Source organism: Ambystoma mexicanum, chromosome 12, assembly GCF_040938575.1.
Source record: "Ambystoma mexicanum isolate Mex_15411 chromosome 12, UKY_AmexF1_1, whole genome shotgun sequence".
Lineage (NCBI taxonomy): Eukaryota > Metazoa > Chordata > Amphibia > Caudata > Ambystomatidae > Ambystoma > Ambystoma mexicanum.
Genome location: NC_090936.1, coordinates 476,018,861 through 476,032,960, shown reverse-complemented (window position 1 = coordinate 476,032,960; position 14,100 = coordinate 476,018,861). Strand labels below are relative to the sequence as shown.

The following is a 14,100-nucleotide window of genomic DNA, read 5'->3' as shown; positions in this document are numbered from 1 at the left end:
AGAAGCTTCTGGAGTCCTCCAAAAGCGTAGCTCGACGAAATCTTCACCCTTGAGGGGGGCAGACGAATCCGACACGGGTCCCCGTTGATCGGATGGAGAGTAGGTGGCGCTTGAGGCTCTTTTGACCGAAAAAACGAAGTTTTTGAGAAAAAACGTGAAAAAAAAGCACTAACGCTCGAGAGCAATAGCTCGAGGATCCCAACACATGAACGTGCGGTAAAAATCTGAAGATGGCTGCCAGAGGCGGTGCTTAGGTAGAGGGCAGTCATTGGCTGTGGTCTGTCATGATCTCTGCTTCCAAAAGGTCAGGGTTTTCCCAACTCCCTTGGAAGCAGATCCATAACCCAGGTTCCGAGTGCCAACCAGTCCCAATTGGGACCTTTTGGACCCAGTCCTGGCGCCAGTGGCACCAGGCTCATAAATATGCCCAGTCCCAGCGCTGGAAGCGCCGGGCTCATAATGCTTGGGTGGACTTACCTGCAGCAGACCATGCTGCTTACTTGCCTGCCAGTTGAGCCTCTGATCCTCTTCTGTTTGGAACTACTTTTCCTGTTGGGTGGGGCTGGAGCCACTCCCTAGATTCAGAACACTGGAACTCTTCTGGAAGGCAGGAACTCTTTTCTTACCAGGAACTCTTTTCTTACTTAGGCGTGGCTGTGGAAGGAGACACCTAAGCACTACAGGAGGCTATTTAAACCACACCCGGTGGATGAATCTTGCTTTGCGTTATTCTGCACCCTCTGCAGCAGAACGCTCATCGTGACTTCTGCATCCGGTCCTGGGCCTAAGGAAAAAGGCTTACCATTCTGAATCCAGTCTTCAGCAACACCTATAAAGACAAGAAAGAACAGGTTAGCATTCCGGCATCTGAAAGGCAAAGGCTTACCTACTCTTCGTGCGCACCGGAGGTCTTCACACTGCATTCCGGCATCTGAAAGACAAAAGCTTACCAACTCTTCGCAAGCTCCGGAGGCCGTCGGCGCTGCATCCCGCATCTGAAAGACAAAACAAGGTGCGTTTAAAGACATTGGGGAACTTTAATACTCACGTGCCATTACTCCTTTCCACATCTAACCCAGTGGGTATCCCGGCACCCTGCAGCCGCTCCGAACTTGTACCTGCAAAATAAAAAGACAGTTAGAGCGCATCGTGAAGCGGGCAACAAGCGCTTACTTACGTGCTTCCAGGCGCTTCTATTCATCACACGGGCTCCATCTTCAACTCACTTCAGCCCGTCATCCGCCATCGCCGGAACCCTGCAAAACAAGAGACATCATTATTAAAGACTTTAAAGACATTTGAGTTACTCGAAACTTACCGTTCGTGCAGTAAACGACGGACAGCAGTCCTCTGAAGTCAAGAGGCCTGCGCTACCTATCCAGTGAAGAAACTGGTTACAGCACCCTGCCCCGAGGCAGATGGAGAGCTCGGCATTCACTTACCTAAGGTGAGAGCATTAACCTGTGGGGGTCTACAGGAGAGGAAAAGAGGAAAGAGATAGGGACACCCCAATAACCCCAGTTCATTAACCCCGTATTTTCTATCTGCAGACATCTTACTCTGCACGTCAGGCATACAGAGCACAGAGGTCCAGCCCAAAGAGCCAACCGGGTGCTGCACATCACCTTTGAAGATACGGTAGTCGCCCAGTCAAGACCGGCGCCTCTGCGAGAATCAGGTGAGCGTTACATGGTCAGTATGACGCAGAGACCAGTGATTGGTTACTACTACGAAAGACAGTTCAGAAACAAAACTGAAACTGTTTTTTCTTTACCGAGGATTCCCAGCCTGACGACGGGGAATATTCATGAGCATGTGAATCCATGCCAGACCCCATGCTGGAGAAGTATCTAACCCACTTGCCTCATGTAAGGATTCTCTAAAGGTCCTTCAGCCTATTTTCCTCAGAGGTAAATTCCTCTGGTTCTGGTGTTGCAGATCTCTGCACCCCAAAGGGTCTTTCTTGATCTGAATCCTCCCCTTCCTCATAGATTGAAGACAAAGGTCTGAAATGATCAGACCTTGGAAATGGCTTAAATCCCATTTCCAGAGCAGAAGGGGCTAAATTTGTCGTAATCGGTTGGGAAAACGTCGACGACACGGATGTTAAAGGCTTCGAAAACGCAGAAAAAGGCGTTGAGAAGATTGGAAGTGGCCTCGAAGAACTCGAGAGGATCGGGATCCTACTCGAGCTTGTCGATGACCTCGAAGTCATGATAGAGGCTCTGGTTATGACCAATGGCTGTGAGGTAGTGACGGCCGTGGGTTTGCTCTTTTTCGACATCGACGTCGAAGATGGCGTCGATTCGATCGACCTATGCGTCAATGAGCCCTTCGATAATGGCGTTGATGATGCAGATTTATGCGTCGATGGCACAGTGGCCTTTGCTCGAGGGTTTGTGACGCTCTCGAGTAGTTTCTTTCGCCGGGTGCAACGACTCACAGCGTTTAGATTTTTCGGGTCTTTCACCCAGAGTATCACCCTCAGCTGTCTTTGTGGGGGTTGATGCCGCTTTCTCGAAGACGCTAAGCATCCTTTTACGGAATTCCTCCCACTCAGCCTGATAGCTATGTTTTGTGGGGCAGGTGACTCTTTCCGGAGAAACAGAAGAAGCCGAGGAAGGGGATCTTCAACATCTCTTACTTGAATGCTTGGATCTCGAAGAGTGATGGGAGCTGCTTCGAGACCTAGACCGAGAATGTTTCCTGTGTCGGAGAGGAGACAAATGTCTCGACTCTGCCGAGGAAACTTTCGAAGGAGTTTTAACTGTCTTACCTCTCTCAAGCTTCCCCTTACGCTCCTTTAAGGCTTTCGCCGTCATGGACATGCAGTCCTCGCACTCCGAACATTAGTGCTCCGATCCCAGGCACCACAAACAGATCCTGTGAGGATCTGTCAACGACATTTTCTTTCCACAGTCTCAACATTTTTTGAAGCCGGACCGTGGAGTCATCGGTTCGGAAGAGGAAGCCATCGAGTAAGAGTTGGTTTATTCTCGAGGAATAATGAAGAATATATTCTCTGAGTAACGAACTGAGCAATGCGATTCCGAGGCCCACGAAGCGCATAAAAAACGGAACTGAGCAACGGACGCTGCGCGAGTCTATTTATACGCATGATGACATCGGCGCCGATACGGAGGCTGTCGAGGGACATCGGCTCGAGGGAAATCGACACGCAGCGCCCTCTACTGAAAACATTTTTCCGAGGCCAGCAAGCTGGAGATGATCTATCAAGTTAAGGAATACGTCGGAGGACACAATCCCTTCGAATGACATGACAGGGGGCAGTAGACGAGAAGGATCTTGGCAGCTGTGGGGGGACCTTAGGGGCCACAGGAGATGCTTGCCCTGGACAATCCACTCCAGGGGTGTCCTACGGCTCCCGAAGGTGCTTCTTGATGAGGATGGAAGACAAATGTGAGGACTTCTCCTCGGAACGTTCAGAGGGCCAATTTGATGCGATTTGTCCTTTATCGGCAGCCTCAGCCGTTGAGTAGTGTTTGTGCATGCCATTCACCAGAGTGTCTGTGTGATCGCCTTGTGGTAAGCGGTAGGCGGTACCACAACAGGCGCGGTGGGCAGGGAGGTGTCAACCGACGGCATGCTGCCCTTCGTCGACTGACCCATTGAGGGATGGCTAGGGGGTACTTGTTTATGGGAAGTGTGTGCATGTATGCCAGCTTCACCACAGGCCTTCCTCATAGCGCGCTGAGACTGCCTTTTGAGGTAGGGGACAGGCGTGCAGGAACTAGATTTTTCCACAGTAGTGTCCTCGAGCTCCGAATCGGAGTCCTGGCTGTCTCGGCCGTCTCGGCCTTCATGGTCTCGGCCAAACATGGCATATGCCGCCCACCACTTCGTTCGGTGCTCCTTTGGGGTCTTGGGCCTAAAGAGCTTGCATGACGCGCAACAGGATTCAAGATTGTCACGTGGAAGGTAGTGGTTGCAAACTCTGTCGACCGACAGGAACTTTCTGTTGCACTTGGGACAGAACCTAAAGGGGGTGCGCTCCATAGTGAAAGGCGGACACAGAGGCAGCAGGACAAAGGTAATAGGGACAGGAAATGGGGGTATACATTCTTTAACAAAGAAGGATCTGTTCCCCCCCAGCAGTCCCCCCCCCACCCAACTCTCCCTACTGGTTAGGCTGGCAAACTGCAGGATAAAGACCTGGGAAGTATCAGTCACCTCACCCACTTCCTGTCAGGCACTCAGAGCGCCTTGGCGGGCTTGGGTTTCCAAGGGAAGCCCCACCAAAGACAAAAGACGCATAAGACCTCCACCACCCAGGCAGGTAGAAGAAGGCTCAAGTAAAAACAAGTCATCATGAACAGGGCTTAGAAAAGTTTGGAAAGTTTAGCTATAATTTTAGGTAAATGTCCACAAAAAGTAGTGCAAAAGGGTATACTCCCACCAGCCTGTCAGATGAACTTGTAACAGTAGATAAATGTTACTGGAACAGAGAGAAAAGGGAGACTGTTTCCTCTCAGCACTCCACATAAGGTGGTGTGTGCTGATCTCACAAAATAAATACAGGAGAGACAAAAGGGTGTCCCCTCCCTGCCCTGGTAACGTGCTAACACAGGTCAATAAAAGAGGAAAGCGCAAGGAGCTTCCAGCATCACCGCAGAGAAAGTGTTGCATGCTGCAATAATGAAATGTAGATGCTAAAAACATGGAGGAAAGCATAACTCCAATAAAAAGTAACAAAAAGAGGTACACACGGTTCCCAAGGTTAGAGTAAAGGAAAAAGGGAGTGCGGAAAAAGGTTCCCACTGACTCTGAAAAATCAGTCCAAAAAAAAAATCCAATAGTCCAGCAAAAATGCTGGGGGACTCAAAGTGGGGAGAATTCCACTCAATAAGGAAAATCTACCCAACAGTCCCAATCAACCCAGGGTTGGACTTTATAAGTTACAGTTGAAACTCCTGTGGACGGTGGGTGCTATATTTAATAACTTACCTTTCCCTTTCAGGTATTGTGGGGGTGAATTATTTGGCACTGGCCAATTGTGACTGTATATATGATAGTGTTGTGTGATATTACTACCTGTTATTAGTAATTCTTCTTAGAGTGTAATTTGCCCAATTACGGTTATAGCGTTTGTATACATATATGTTTAAGTGATTCTGGATTACTCATTGTGGACCCCTGACCACACGTGCCTCTCTCTCGAGACTCACCCTTGACCACATTCCATGCTATCTAAATTGGTTTGGCTGAGCTCCCAGAGTTCCCTGTTCAGTATAACTTGATTGGTCTCCTAAACATCTGTCCACCTGGCCAGAGTTTATAAATCCAGTCTAACAAGTGCCATGTGGGGCAGTTGGCAGTTTTAGTCACATGAGTTCACCAAGTTGTAAAGACCTGCATACAAAGTGATTTTATTTCTGAATTGTAAGCGACTTTATTAGAGTCTCAGGATGGAGTGTCATTTCTCCAGAGTTTAGGTCCTTGTATTGCCAGCATTTTCCTTTAAAGCATATTTTGTTGGAGGCGGTATAACAGTTTTCTATTTTTTTAATTCTTTCTGATATTTGGTTCATTGTTGGTTTACATAGGTTGAAGATATGGCTTTGAGGATGATATTTAAGGATGCTCAAGTGGTGGCCTGCTGCTGTGTCTGATAGTATTTATTTGTGGACTTGTTTTGTAAAGTACCATTATGAGGCCTTCTTGCTGCTCGAAGTGGTTGAAAGACCTGAGTCTGGTGGAGCTATGTGAGCAGTAATTAGGCCGATCTCATCTTGGCAGGATGAGTGGTTCTGATGATGTCTAGGTAAATGCCAAAGGCTCCCTTCAGCACTTTCATCTAGGACAACATGCTGAGTGAATCCTGTTAGGGCAGGTTTTCTGAAATCCAACTAAGGGCTTAGTAAAACCATTCAACTGAGAAAGTACAAGACTCCTGAGTTCATGGTAGTGTAGACATAGCAGCCAGGCTTATTTTAGGAGGGAGAGAGGGCTGTAGAATCAGTACAAAGAAATTGTTTTATACATATGGTCCAAAGAAATACTGACACACTTTGTATTGTAAAAAATAAAGGGTTTATTGTAATCACACGCAGACCTAAAGATTCTTGTTATAAAACATAAACACATTATAAAAACACAACACTATGCTTCAAATACACAGATCAAAGCACAGACCATATTTAGAACACCAAGCAGTATTTCTTGGGGGGCGGGGGTAAGACCATAGATTACTTCCCGGATTACTAGTAATACAAGGGTAGTAGACCCTGTCGGTTATGCAGTGACACAACAATGAAATCACATCGTCAACCAACTGTTAAATATACTTTTCTGAATAGTGGTACACAGAATCAAGGAACAGTACATACCTATAACTACATTTGTTATAACACACTGTTATAATAGGTGAGTAAGACCTTTTTGGTGCAATATACAATTACAGCTGTTTTCAGCTCAGTGGAACACAGGCTAAGATAAGCAAGATCTCTTTACACTCATTTTGTATGCACCAGGCAGACCAAGGTTAGCTACACCTAAGGGAAGACTTTTCAGGAATGGCACATGGCTATTCTAGGCAGGTAAGACCTAATGTTGTAATAGTCTACTACAGTTGCTTTTTATGATCGGTGGAACACAGATTGGGATAAGTAATAACTAACTAGTTTTAGTATGGCATACAGCCACTAACTCAAGTTAAGTAAAACCTATATACTTTTTAAAGGGGCTATCAGCAACTCAAAGTTAAGTATAACCTTTGGCAGACTTATTCTGGAGAGGCTAACAGCAAGTCAGGGGAAGCAAGACAACTGGGGACACCTATACGTTTATCCTAGGAGGAATAGTAAAGTGAAACCAACAGCATTACTTTTGGGGAAGAGACACAACCAATTCACATGTGAGTAACTTAACCTTATATATACTTTTCAGAATAGTGCAACATACATTCAAGTTAAGTAAGAACTTTTTAACGATGCCCCCTCAGAGTTACAGTTACCAACCAACTTCTTTTACAAGTAAGTAACTTTCACACTTTTTCTTATCCAGGCCTTCCGTTATTCTATAGCATGAGTTCAATCAGAGGCAGTAGAGGGACCCTAGTGGTCTAGCTGCCAGCTGTGGGTAGGGTTCAGTTGCAGGCAAAGTCGGAGTTCCAGATAAAGACTGATTAAACAAGTAGGTATTTCACTTCAAAGTTAGTTGAAGGTCCCAGGACTTCAGAGAAGACACACTAGGAGGATTCTGCAGTGGGCCTGGGTGAACTGGATGATTGGCTTCCCAATCACAGAAAACGCCCCAAAGCTATACAGAAATCACAAAGGCTTAAGGTAGGCAACATACCCCAGCCAACACAGTACCTCAGTGTTAGGCAAGATTGTATGCAGTACCCTGTGGGAGACTGCACCAGCTTGTCCTCTTGGCAATAGTTAACCTAACCTTTGGTATAAGCATGTACTACACAAGTTGGTAGAGTGTGAGCAGCCAGGCAGATCAAGAGGGGTCAATGTGAGCTGTAAGGTTGTAACAGAGTTTCGCAGTGACAGTTATTCAAATAAACACTTACATTCAAGGTTTCTTGATTAAACAATTATTAATATAACATTCAGTTGAAAAAGCCTTCTTTAGAAGGGAACAAAATATGTAACACCATAAATATACTTAAATAAATACACTCAATTTCTCTGAATCAGTAGACACCCATTGGGGATGGCACACAGACACTTCCTACACCCTCGGGTCACTTACATAGCTAGGACACTGTGGACATTAATTCTTTCACTGGCACATTTAGAGCAATACTGAGATTAGTGTCAAAAGGAAAAGTTGAGGAAATAAACAATGGTTAACAAATATTCTAAAGCAGATAAGCAAGTAAATACTTTCTGAACCCCCAATGCAAAGTAATTTAAGCATTTCCCAGCGACACAAGTTATAGAATGTGTGACTTTTGTTGAGGGATAGTTAAAGCACAAAGTCAGAGACAAGTAGAGTCTATCAGGGAGCCAGGACAGCCAATGTCAATTGAACAAAAGTTTTGGAGATATGAGGCACTTCTTGAAGGTAAGTAAGAAAAGTCTTGCACAATGTTGTACAAATGAAATCATTCTAGGCCACAAGATGGGAGGCTTGAGAGGGGCAAAGCTGCAAGCACCGCTGCAAAAGACAACCAAGACAAGTTTCAACACAGCGCTAGCAAGGCTACACAACAAGTGGTAAGCAACCCCTGAAGTTACAGTAACTTAGGTCTGAAGAAATTGGTTCAAGCAGGCTTCTGTTCCAGTTGTAGTATGATGGCAGATCATGTTGTTCCTGGGCCTCAGTCGTGGGGACAAGAGGGAGGACGTCTGCAGACTCCTGCACTACGGTTTGAAGGTCGGTGGCAGCAATGGGCAAACTTCAGATCAGCGGCACTTTGCGGTTTCAGCTCCTCCCGGCTCTCGCAAATAGCACCACCGTGGTTCTCGGATACCATGTTGGACTTTCCTCACATCTGGGGTCCAGCACTCTGTTGAAGTGGCTCAGGCTTGGCCAGTCCTGCTTCATGGGAGTCTGGAGGATCTTCCTGGAGCTCGGGTCCGACTTAAAAATGATGCACTCGATCTGATGTTCCTCTCCCAGGCAATCGGTTCCTACAGCAACGATGGTAGTACTGGACGAAGGAACCAAAGAAGAACCTGAAGAGGACGCCTGCTGCAACTCCTGGACCGATTGTTTTCCCGGTGGAGCCCTGCGGCTCTGCTGAAACTCCAGATTCGTATCGACAGAGAATCCCCTGGAAGGATGACTTCTCCTCTTGAGTTGGTGGGACCAATCAACTCCAAAGTAAGCCACCTGGACATCCTTCTAGGAGCTGGTTGAATTTCCAAAGAGTTGCTGCTGGTCATATAGCCAGGGAGAGGAACACCAGATTGTGTGCGTTGCTTTTAAGTTGGCCAAGAGCTCCAGGAAGATCCTCTGGACTCACAGGAAGCAGGACTGACTGATCTTGAGCCTCCTCAACAGAGTGCGGGACCCCAGAATCAAGGAAAGTCCATTTCTACAACCAGGAACCGCAGTGTTGCTATTTGCGGTAGTCGCTGTTAGGCAGAAACCTGTGCAGTTCCCTTGGGGAACACTGCAAAAGATTTATGACTACAGGTATAGCAGTAAACCCACTTGGTAGCAGTCCGCACCACCCAGATTTACCTGGTAGCTGTGGCTGAGCAGTCAGACTTCCCTCAAGAAGAGTTAGGCAGTATGCAAAGTATACACAATATGTACTCAGACACAATAGCACAAGCAAACACTGACCAGAGCTTGGTTTCAAAAGTATATAGTTATTTATTTTCAAGAACACATAAGTTGAAAACACTCTAGCAAAATATAGTAAAACACTCCAAACACAGTTATATGGAAAGCAGTCCCAATCCTTATTCCTATCTAGACAACTCTAGGTTAACACCACATAATTCAAACAGAGGTGAGCGCTTAACGTTAGATGACACTCTAGTAGGTAAAAAGAAGGGAGGGATAAGGAGCAGAATTAGGATAAACACACCACTCTAAGGTTAAGAACACTTTTTGTAAGCTCAAAGAAGCACAAAGTCACAGGTGAGCAAAAGTCACTAAGCAGGGCCCACTCTTGGAGCAGACAGAGCGAAAACGTGCCCAAGATCACACAGTTGGTAGGGATTCAGAGTCTTGCAAAAGAGTTCGGAAAAGAGTTAGAGAGGCTTAGAAAGTTTAGCCAAAGTGTCCCAGGCAATCCCAGGATCGAAAGCCGGGGGCTAAAACTACCCCGTACAGTCGGTGGCAAGGGAAGCCAGGCGGAACACGGTACCTTAACGGAAAGGATCCTCCAGCGGGGGCAGTTGTTCCAGGCAGTGGCAGCAAGGCTCGACGTCGGTCAGGGGAGAAGAAGTTCTCGCTGAAGAGCAGAAGAAGAAGGTCGTTGCACTGCCCGGGAAGAAACCAGCCGCGGAGTCCTCCGGTTAAAGGGTTGTACCGACTTTCGCGGTTGGGGTAAAAGTGGTGGGTATTCCGGTTGCTGGGGTGCTTGGCACTGGCAAGGCGGCCACGAGATACCTCGAAGAGCGGAAAGAAGGTGAAAACTGGTTGTCCCCACCAGTCAAGGGAAGGAGCCACTCCGTTAAGAGTTCTCCTCGGTCGTCGGGAAAAGTGGTGAGATGGTTCAGCAGGGCTCCACCGGCGGTGTCGTCGTAGCAGATCAGCTCAGCTCGTCCCTCGTTGGATTCTTAGGTCCTGTGGCGACTTCTGAAGTTCCAGTCCCCAAAGCCCTGCTTTTATGCAGCAAACCCCCATTCACCCAGCCTAGCTGTCACTCAAACATGCTAAGTGGTGAGCCGGCCGGCTCACCACTTGGGCCAATCAGGACGGAGTGCGACTTGAGTTACCTAGGTAACTCAGTCCAGGGTGCCTAAATCCCCCTCCACCCCTCCTAAGTACCCCAGACAGAGTGGCACCACTTTGGAGGGCTTCTGTGGAGAAGCCCGCCAAAAGTGGGACAAAGGGCTCCACTTTGGGTCAGAGTTACAGAGGCGAATCCCAACGCCATTTTAGCATCAAGTTTTGGCAAAAAATCCCAACCGGAGTTATAATAATAAATATATAAACCGGCGGTATGTTTAAGGCTACCGTAAATAAATAATTAAATGTGTTAGCCTAAAACAATGGGAAATCCCATAGGAAAATATTCGCGGTCGAATATAAAACGTAGTTTCCACTGCCACCAGCCAAAACTCGATCAGGGGGGACGGAGACGTGCCCCCTCGACTAACAGACCCTGGGGCAATCGAATTGCCCCAGCCAGTACGTCCACAATATGATGGTTTGTACTGGTTCTGTTCAGGATTTAAGACTAGTAAAGTCTTTGGTGACTTTACATGCCCTGGGAGACAGTAGTCAGTCCCAGGGTATGGAGTCTATGTTGGGGAGTCCCTAGGACACCCCTGGGTTACGGCACAGAGGGTGCGGTGTAACCCACATCACAAAAATATATGAGGCCCTATGGAGTAAAAGACCCCATAGCCCATTCAACACAAGGTTTAACCAAGAAAACACACTTCAACATGCCCAAGAGTGAGGGTAAAAGAGTCTCACTCTTGGCAGGAGAAAAAAATAAACCCCAGCAATCCAGCAAAGCTGCTGGGGGACTCACTAGGTAGGGAAATTCAGCCTAAACAGAGAATTCTCCCTAACAGTCGCGAGGAGCTGAAACACTGAAGTGCCACTTGTTGGAAAAATTGCCGGTTGCGACCGGTGACCGTTCCATTGCAATGCAGGAGTCCCCAGAAGTCCTCCCTCTTGTCCCCACAACTGAGGCCCAGGAACAGAAAGATCTGCAGAGCTGCACAGGAACAAAAGTCATCTGCTGCACTTTTTCTTCAATACAAAGGTACTGTAAAGTCTGAGGGAACTCATCTCTCATTGTAGAGTTGCTTCCGTCTTCTACCACTCAAAAGCCTAATCAGCTTGTGGTCCTACATTTGATTCTTCTTTTCTTCAAAGACTTCTAAAACATTTTGCAAAGACTTTTCTTCTTTCCTAGCAGAAGTGCTTCACCCTATATAAGACTTTTGCCCATTGACATTGGATTAGCCTGTTGTACTGAATGACTCTTCTTGGGGGATCCAAAAGTATTTGCCTGCTTAAGATTATTTGTTGTCTCTTGTTTTAATAACCTTTTCCTTTTACCAACTTCTAAGAGTATTCTAAATTCACACAGTAAGATCTTTATGACCCTAGCTATTGAAGTCTCCTGAGGGTGTAGGTTGCGTCTGTGGGCCATCCCAAAAGGGTCTTTACTGATTTAGAAACTAAAAGCGCACAGTATTGAAGTGTATTTGTGTGTTACTTTTTATATTGCTCTCTTCTGAAGAAGGCTTATTCTAACTGACTGATAAATGAATAAGTGTTTATTCAAGAAACCTTGTGTTTAAGAGTTTATTTGAATACTTGTCACTGTGAATCTCTGTGTAACTCCCCTATAGCTCACATGGACCCCTTTTGAGATAAGCCTGGCTGCTCAACACGCTACCAAAACTGTGTAGTACAAGCCTATACCAAAGGTTTGGTTTCCTATACCTGTGGTCAGAGTTGCGGGTAGTGCACCCAAAGGGTACTGCATGCAAACTTTGCCTAACAGTTGGGATAACGAGCAAACAGGATTGGAATGATTTAAGTGTGGTCCATTGCTGCCGATAATTGCAACAAGGACCACCTTCCTAACCAAAACACCATGTTCTGAAAACTGAAGGAGAGCAGGGTCCTACTTCTTCCTGTTTCGGTTTCTCTGCTGAGGAATTTTAAGTTGCGTTACTGTTATTTGAAATAGATTTTGTTAGTCATGTATTTCCCTTTATGCTTTCACTTTAATGCACAATTACTTACATCACAAAATATGAAAAGATAAGCAGCTTAAAAGGTGGTGCACCAACTCAAGTGGTTTAAACAATAATAAAAGATAAGGAAATGAGGGCTTTTCTTACCTTCCTTGGGAGGATACCAGTAGTGGGAGAGCCTTTTGCAAATTCTGCTGTACAAAGAAGGTCGGGAAGGCCTCACTTCTGGTTCATCTGGCAGCCTCTCTGTGGGACCCAAATACTTAATCGATGATGGGTGCTTTTGAGGCCATTCCTAAAGAAAGAATGGACAATGCATGACCTGCTATTCTGATACACATATAAATGCAAGAGTCATACTGTTTGCCGCTTTCCCGCATACTTAAATGGGACCACCAGCATATCTGCTGATGGATTTGGAAACATACTTGCCATTTTAGTAAGAGGTCTTTTTAGCCTTGCTCACTCGATCAACGCAGACGTTTAGAAGCACTGGTGAGCCCATATGGACACTAATGCCTGGGGTCTATGATTAATACCTGGAGTAGTATTAATACTTACCAGGAGCGGGACTGAAGGGAACATATGTTTCCCCTCCATTTTTCTGTAGTACATACTCAACCGGTTAAGCTCATTTGTTTTGGGGGCACTGATCAGTCACTATGGATATCGGTGCAGTGGGACTCTGTCCTCCGTTAGTGTTAGATAGACTTTCCTTCTTGAGTGAAATTCCCCTTACTTTATGAGTCCCCCAGCATTTTTGCTGGATTATTGGATTTTTAGACTGGTTCTCCTGAGTGAGTGGGAACCCTTTTCCCCACTCACTCAATCATTCATTCTTTTACTCTAAACTTGGGAACACTTTTTACCTCCGCTCCGTTTGGTGCTCTTTAATGGAGTTATGCTTTCTTCCATGTTTTCTGGCATCTGTATTTTATTATTGCAGCACAGCACTTTCTGTGCGGTGTTGCTAGAAGCTTCTTGAGCTTTCCTTTTTATTTTACCTGTGTTAACATGTTACCAGTGCAGGGGATACCCTTTTGTCTCCCCTGTATTTTATTTTGTGAGATCAGCATCCCCCATCTTTTGTGGAATGCCAAGGGGAAACATTGTCTCCCTTTTCTCACTGTTCCAGTAACTTTTAGTTACTGTTACAAGTTCATTTGACCTGCTGGTGGCAGTGTACCTATTTGCATGGCTTTTTATGGACTTTGACTTCTACGGCAGGCTGTTTTCACAGGCTGTCTGGGTGGGGGAGGTCTTGATGGGTCTTTTGTCTTTGGCAAGCCCGCCAAGGCTCTCCGAGTGCCTGAAAGGACAGGATGTGGGGGAGGTGACCGAAACCTGCCTGGTCTTTGCCCTGCAGTGTGCCTGCCTGGAACCAGTTTGAACTGTGAGGCTGTCTGTCCCCCTGGGACAGCCACCCCACCCCAGATTTGTATGAAAGGCTTGAATGGGGATTGGTGGGCTCAGCCAGTTTTCTTGCATAAAAGATGAGGAAGCTTAACATGAACCTGAAAGTCGACCACTGGACTGAAGCTCTGTAGAGGAATTCATAGAAGGATATCCCAGCAACATCCAAGTGACCGCCAGAGGCGTTGAAGGACTGCGGAAGACCCGACACTGAATTCTCAGTGTTAGGGAGTAATACTATAGTCCACCTATGGTAGCACTGTAGAAGACTCACTCTTGGATATACAGGGCTCCAACACTTTGGTTTGGCCAGAACTACCCAAAAGGTTAGCTAGACATATAGCCGAGCAGCCAGGCTTAGTCTAGGAGG

General features: G+C 46.4%; 1 protein-coding gene across 1 annotated transcript in view; it reads right to left on the bottom strand.

Moving 5' to 3' along the window:
- AGK (acylglycerol kinase) overlaps positions 1–14,100 on the bottom strand; it is a 560,713-nt gene that overhangs the window by 283,780 nt on the left and 262,833 nt on the right. The window contains exon 11 of the mRNA XM_069628747.1: positions 12,465–12,612. Within this exon, the coding sequence (XP_069484848.1) occupies positions 12,465–12,612 (148 nt within the window). The remainder of the gene's footprint in view (positions 1–12,464; positions 12,613–14,100) is intronic.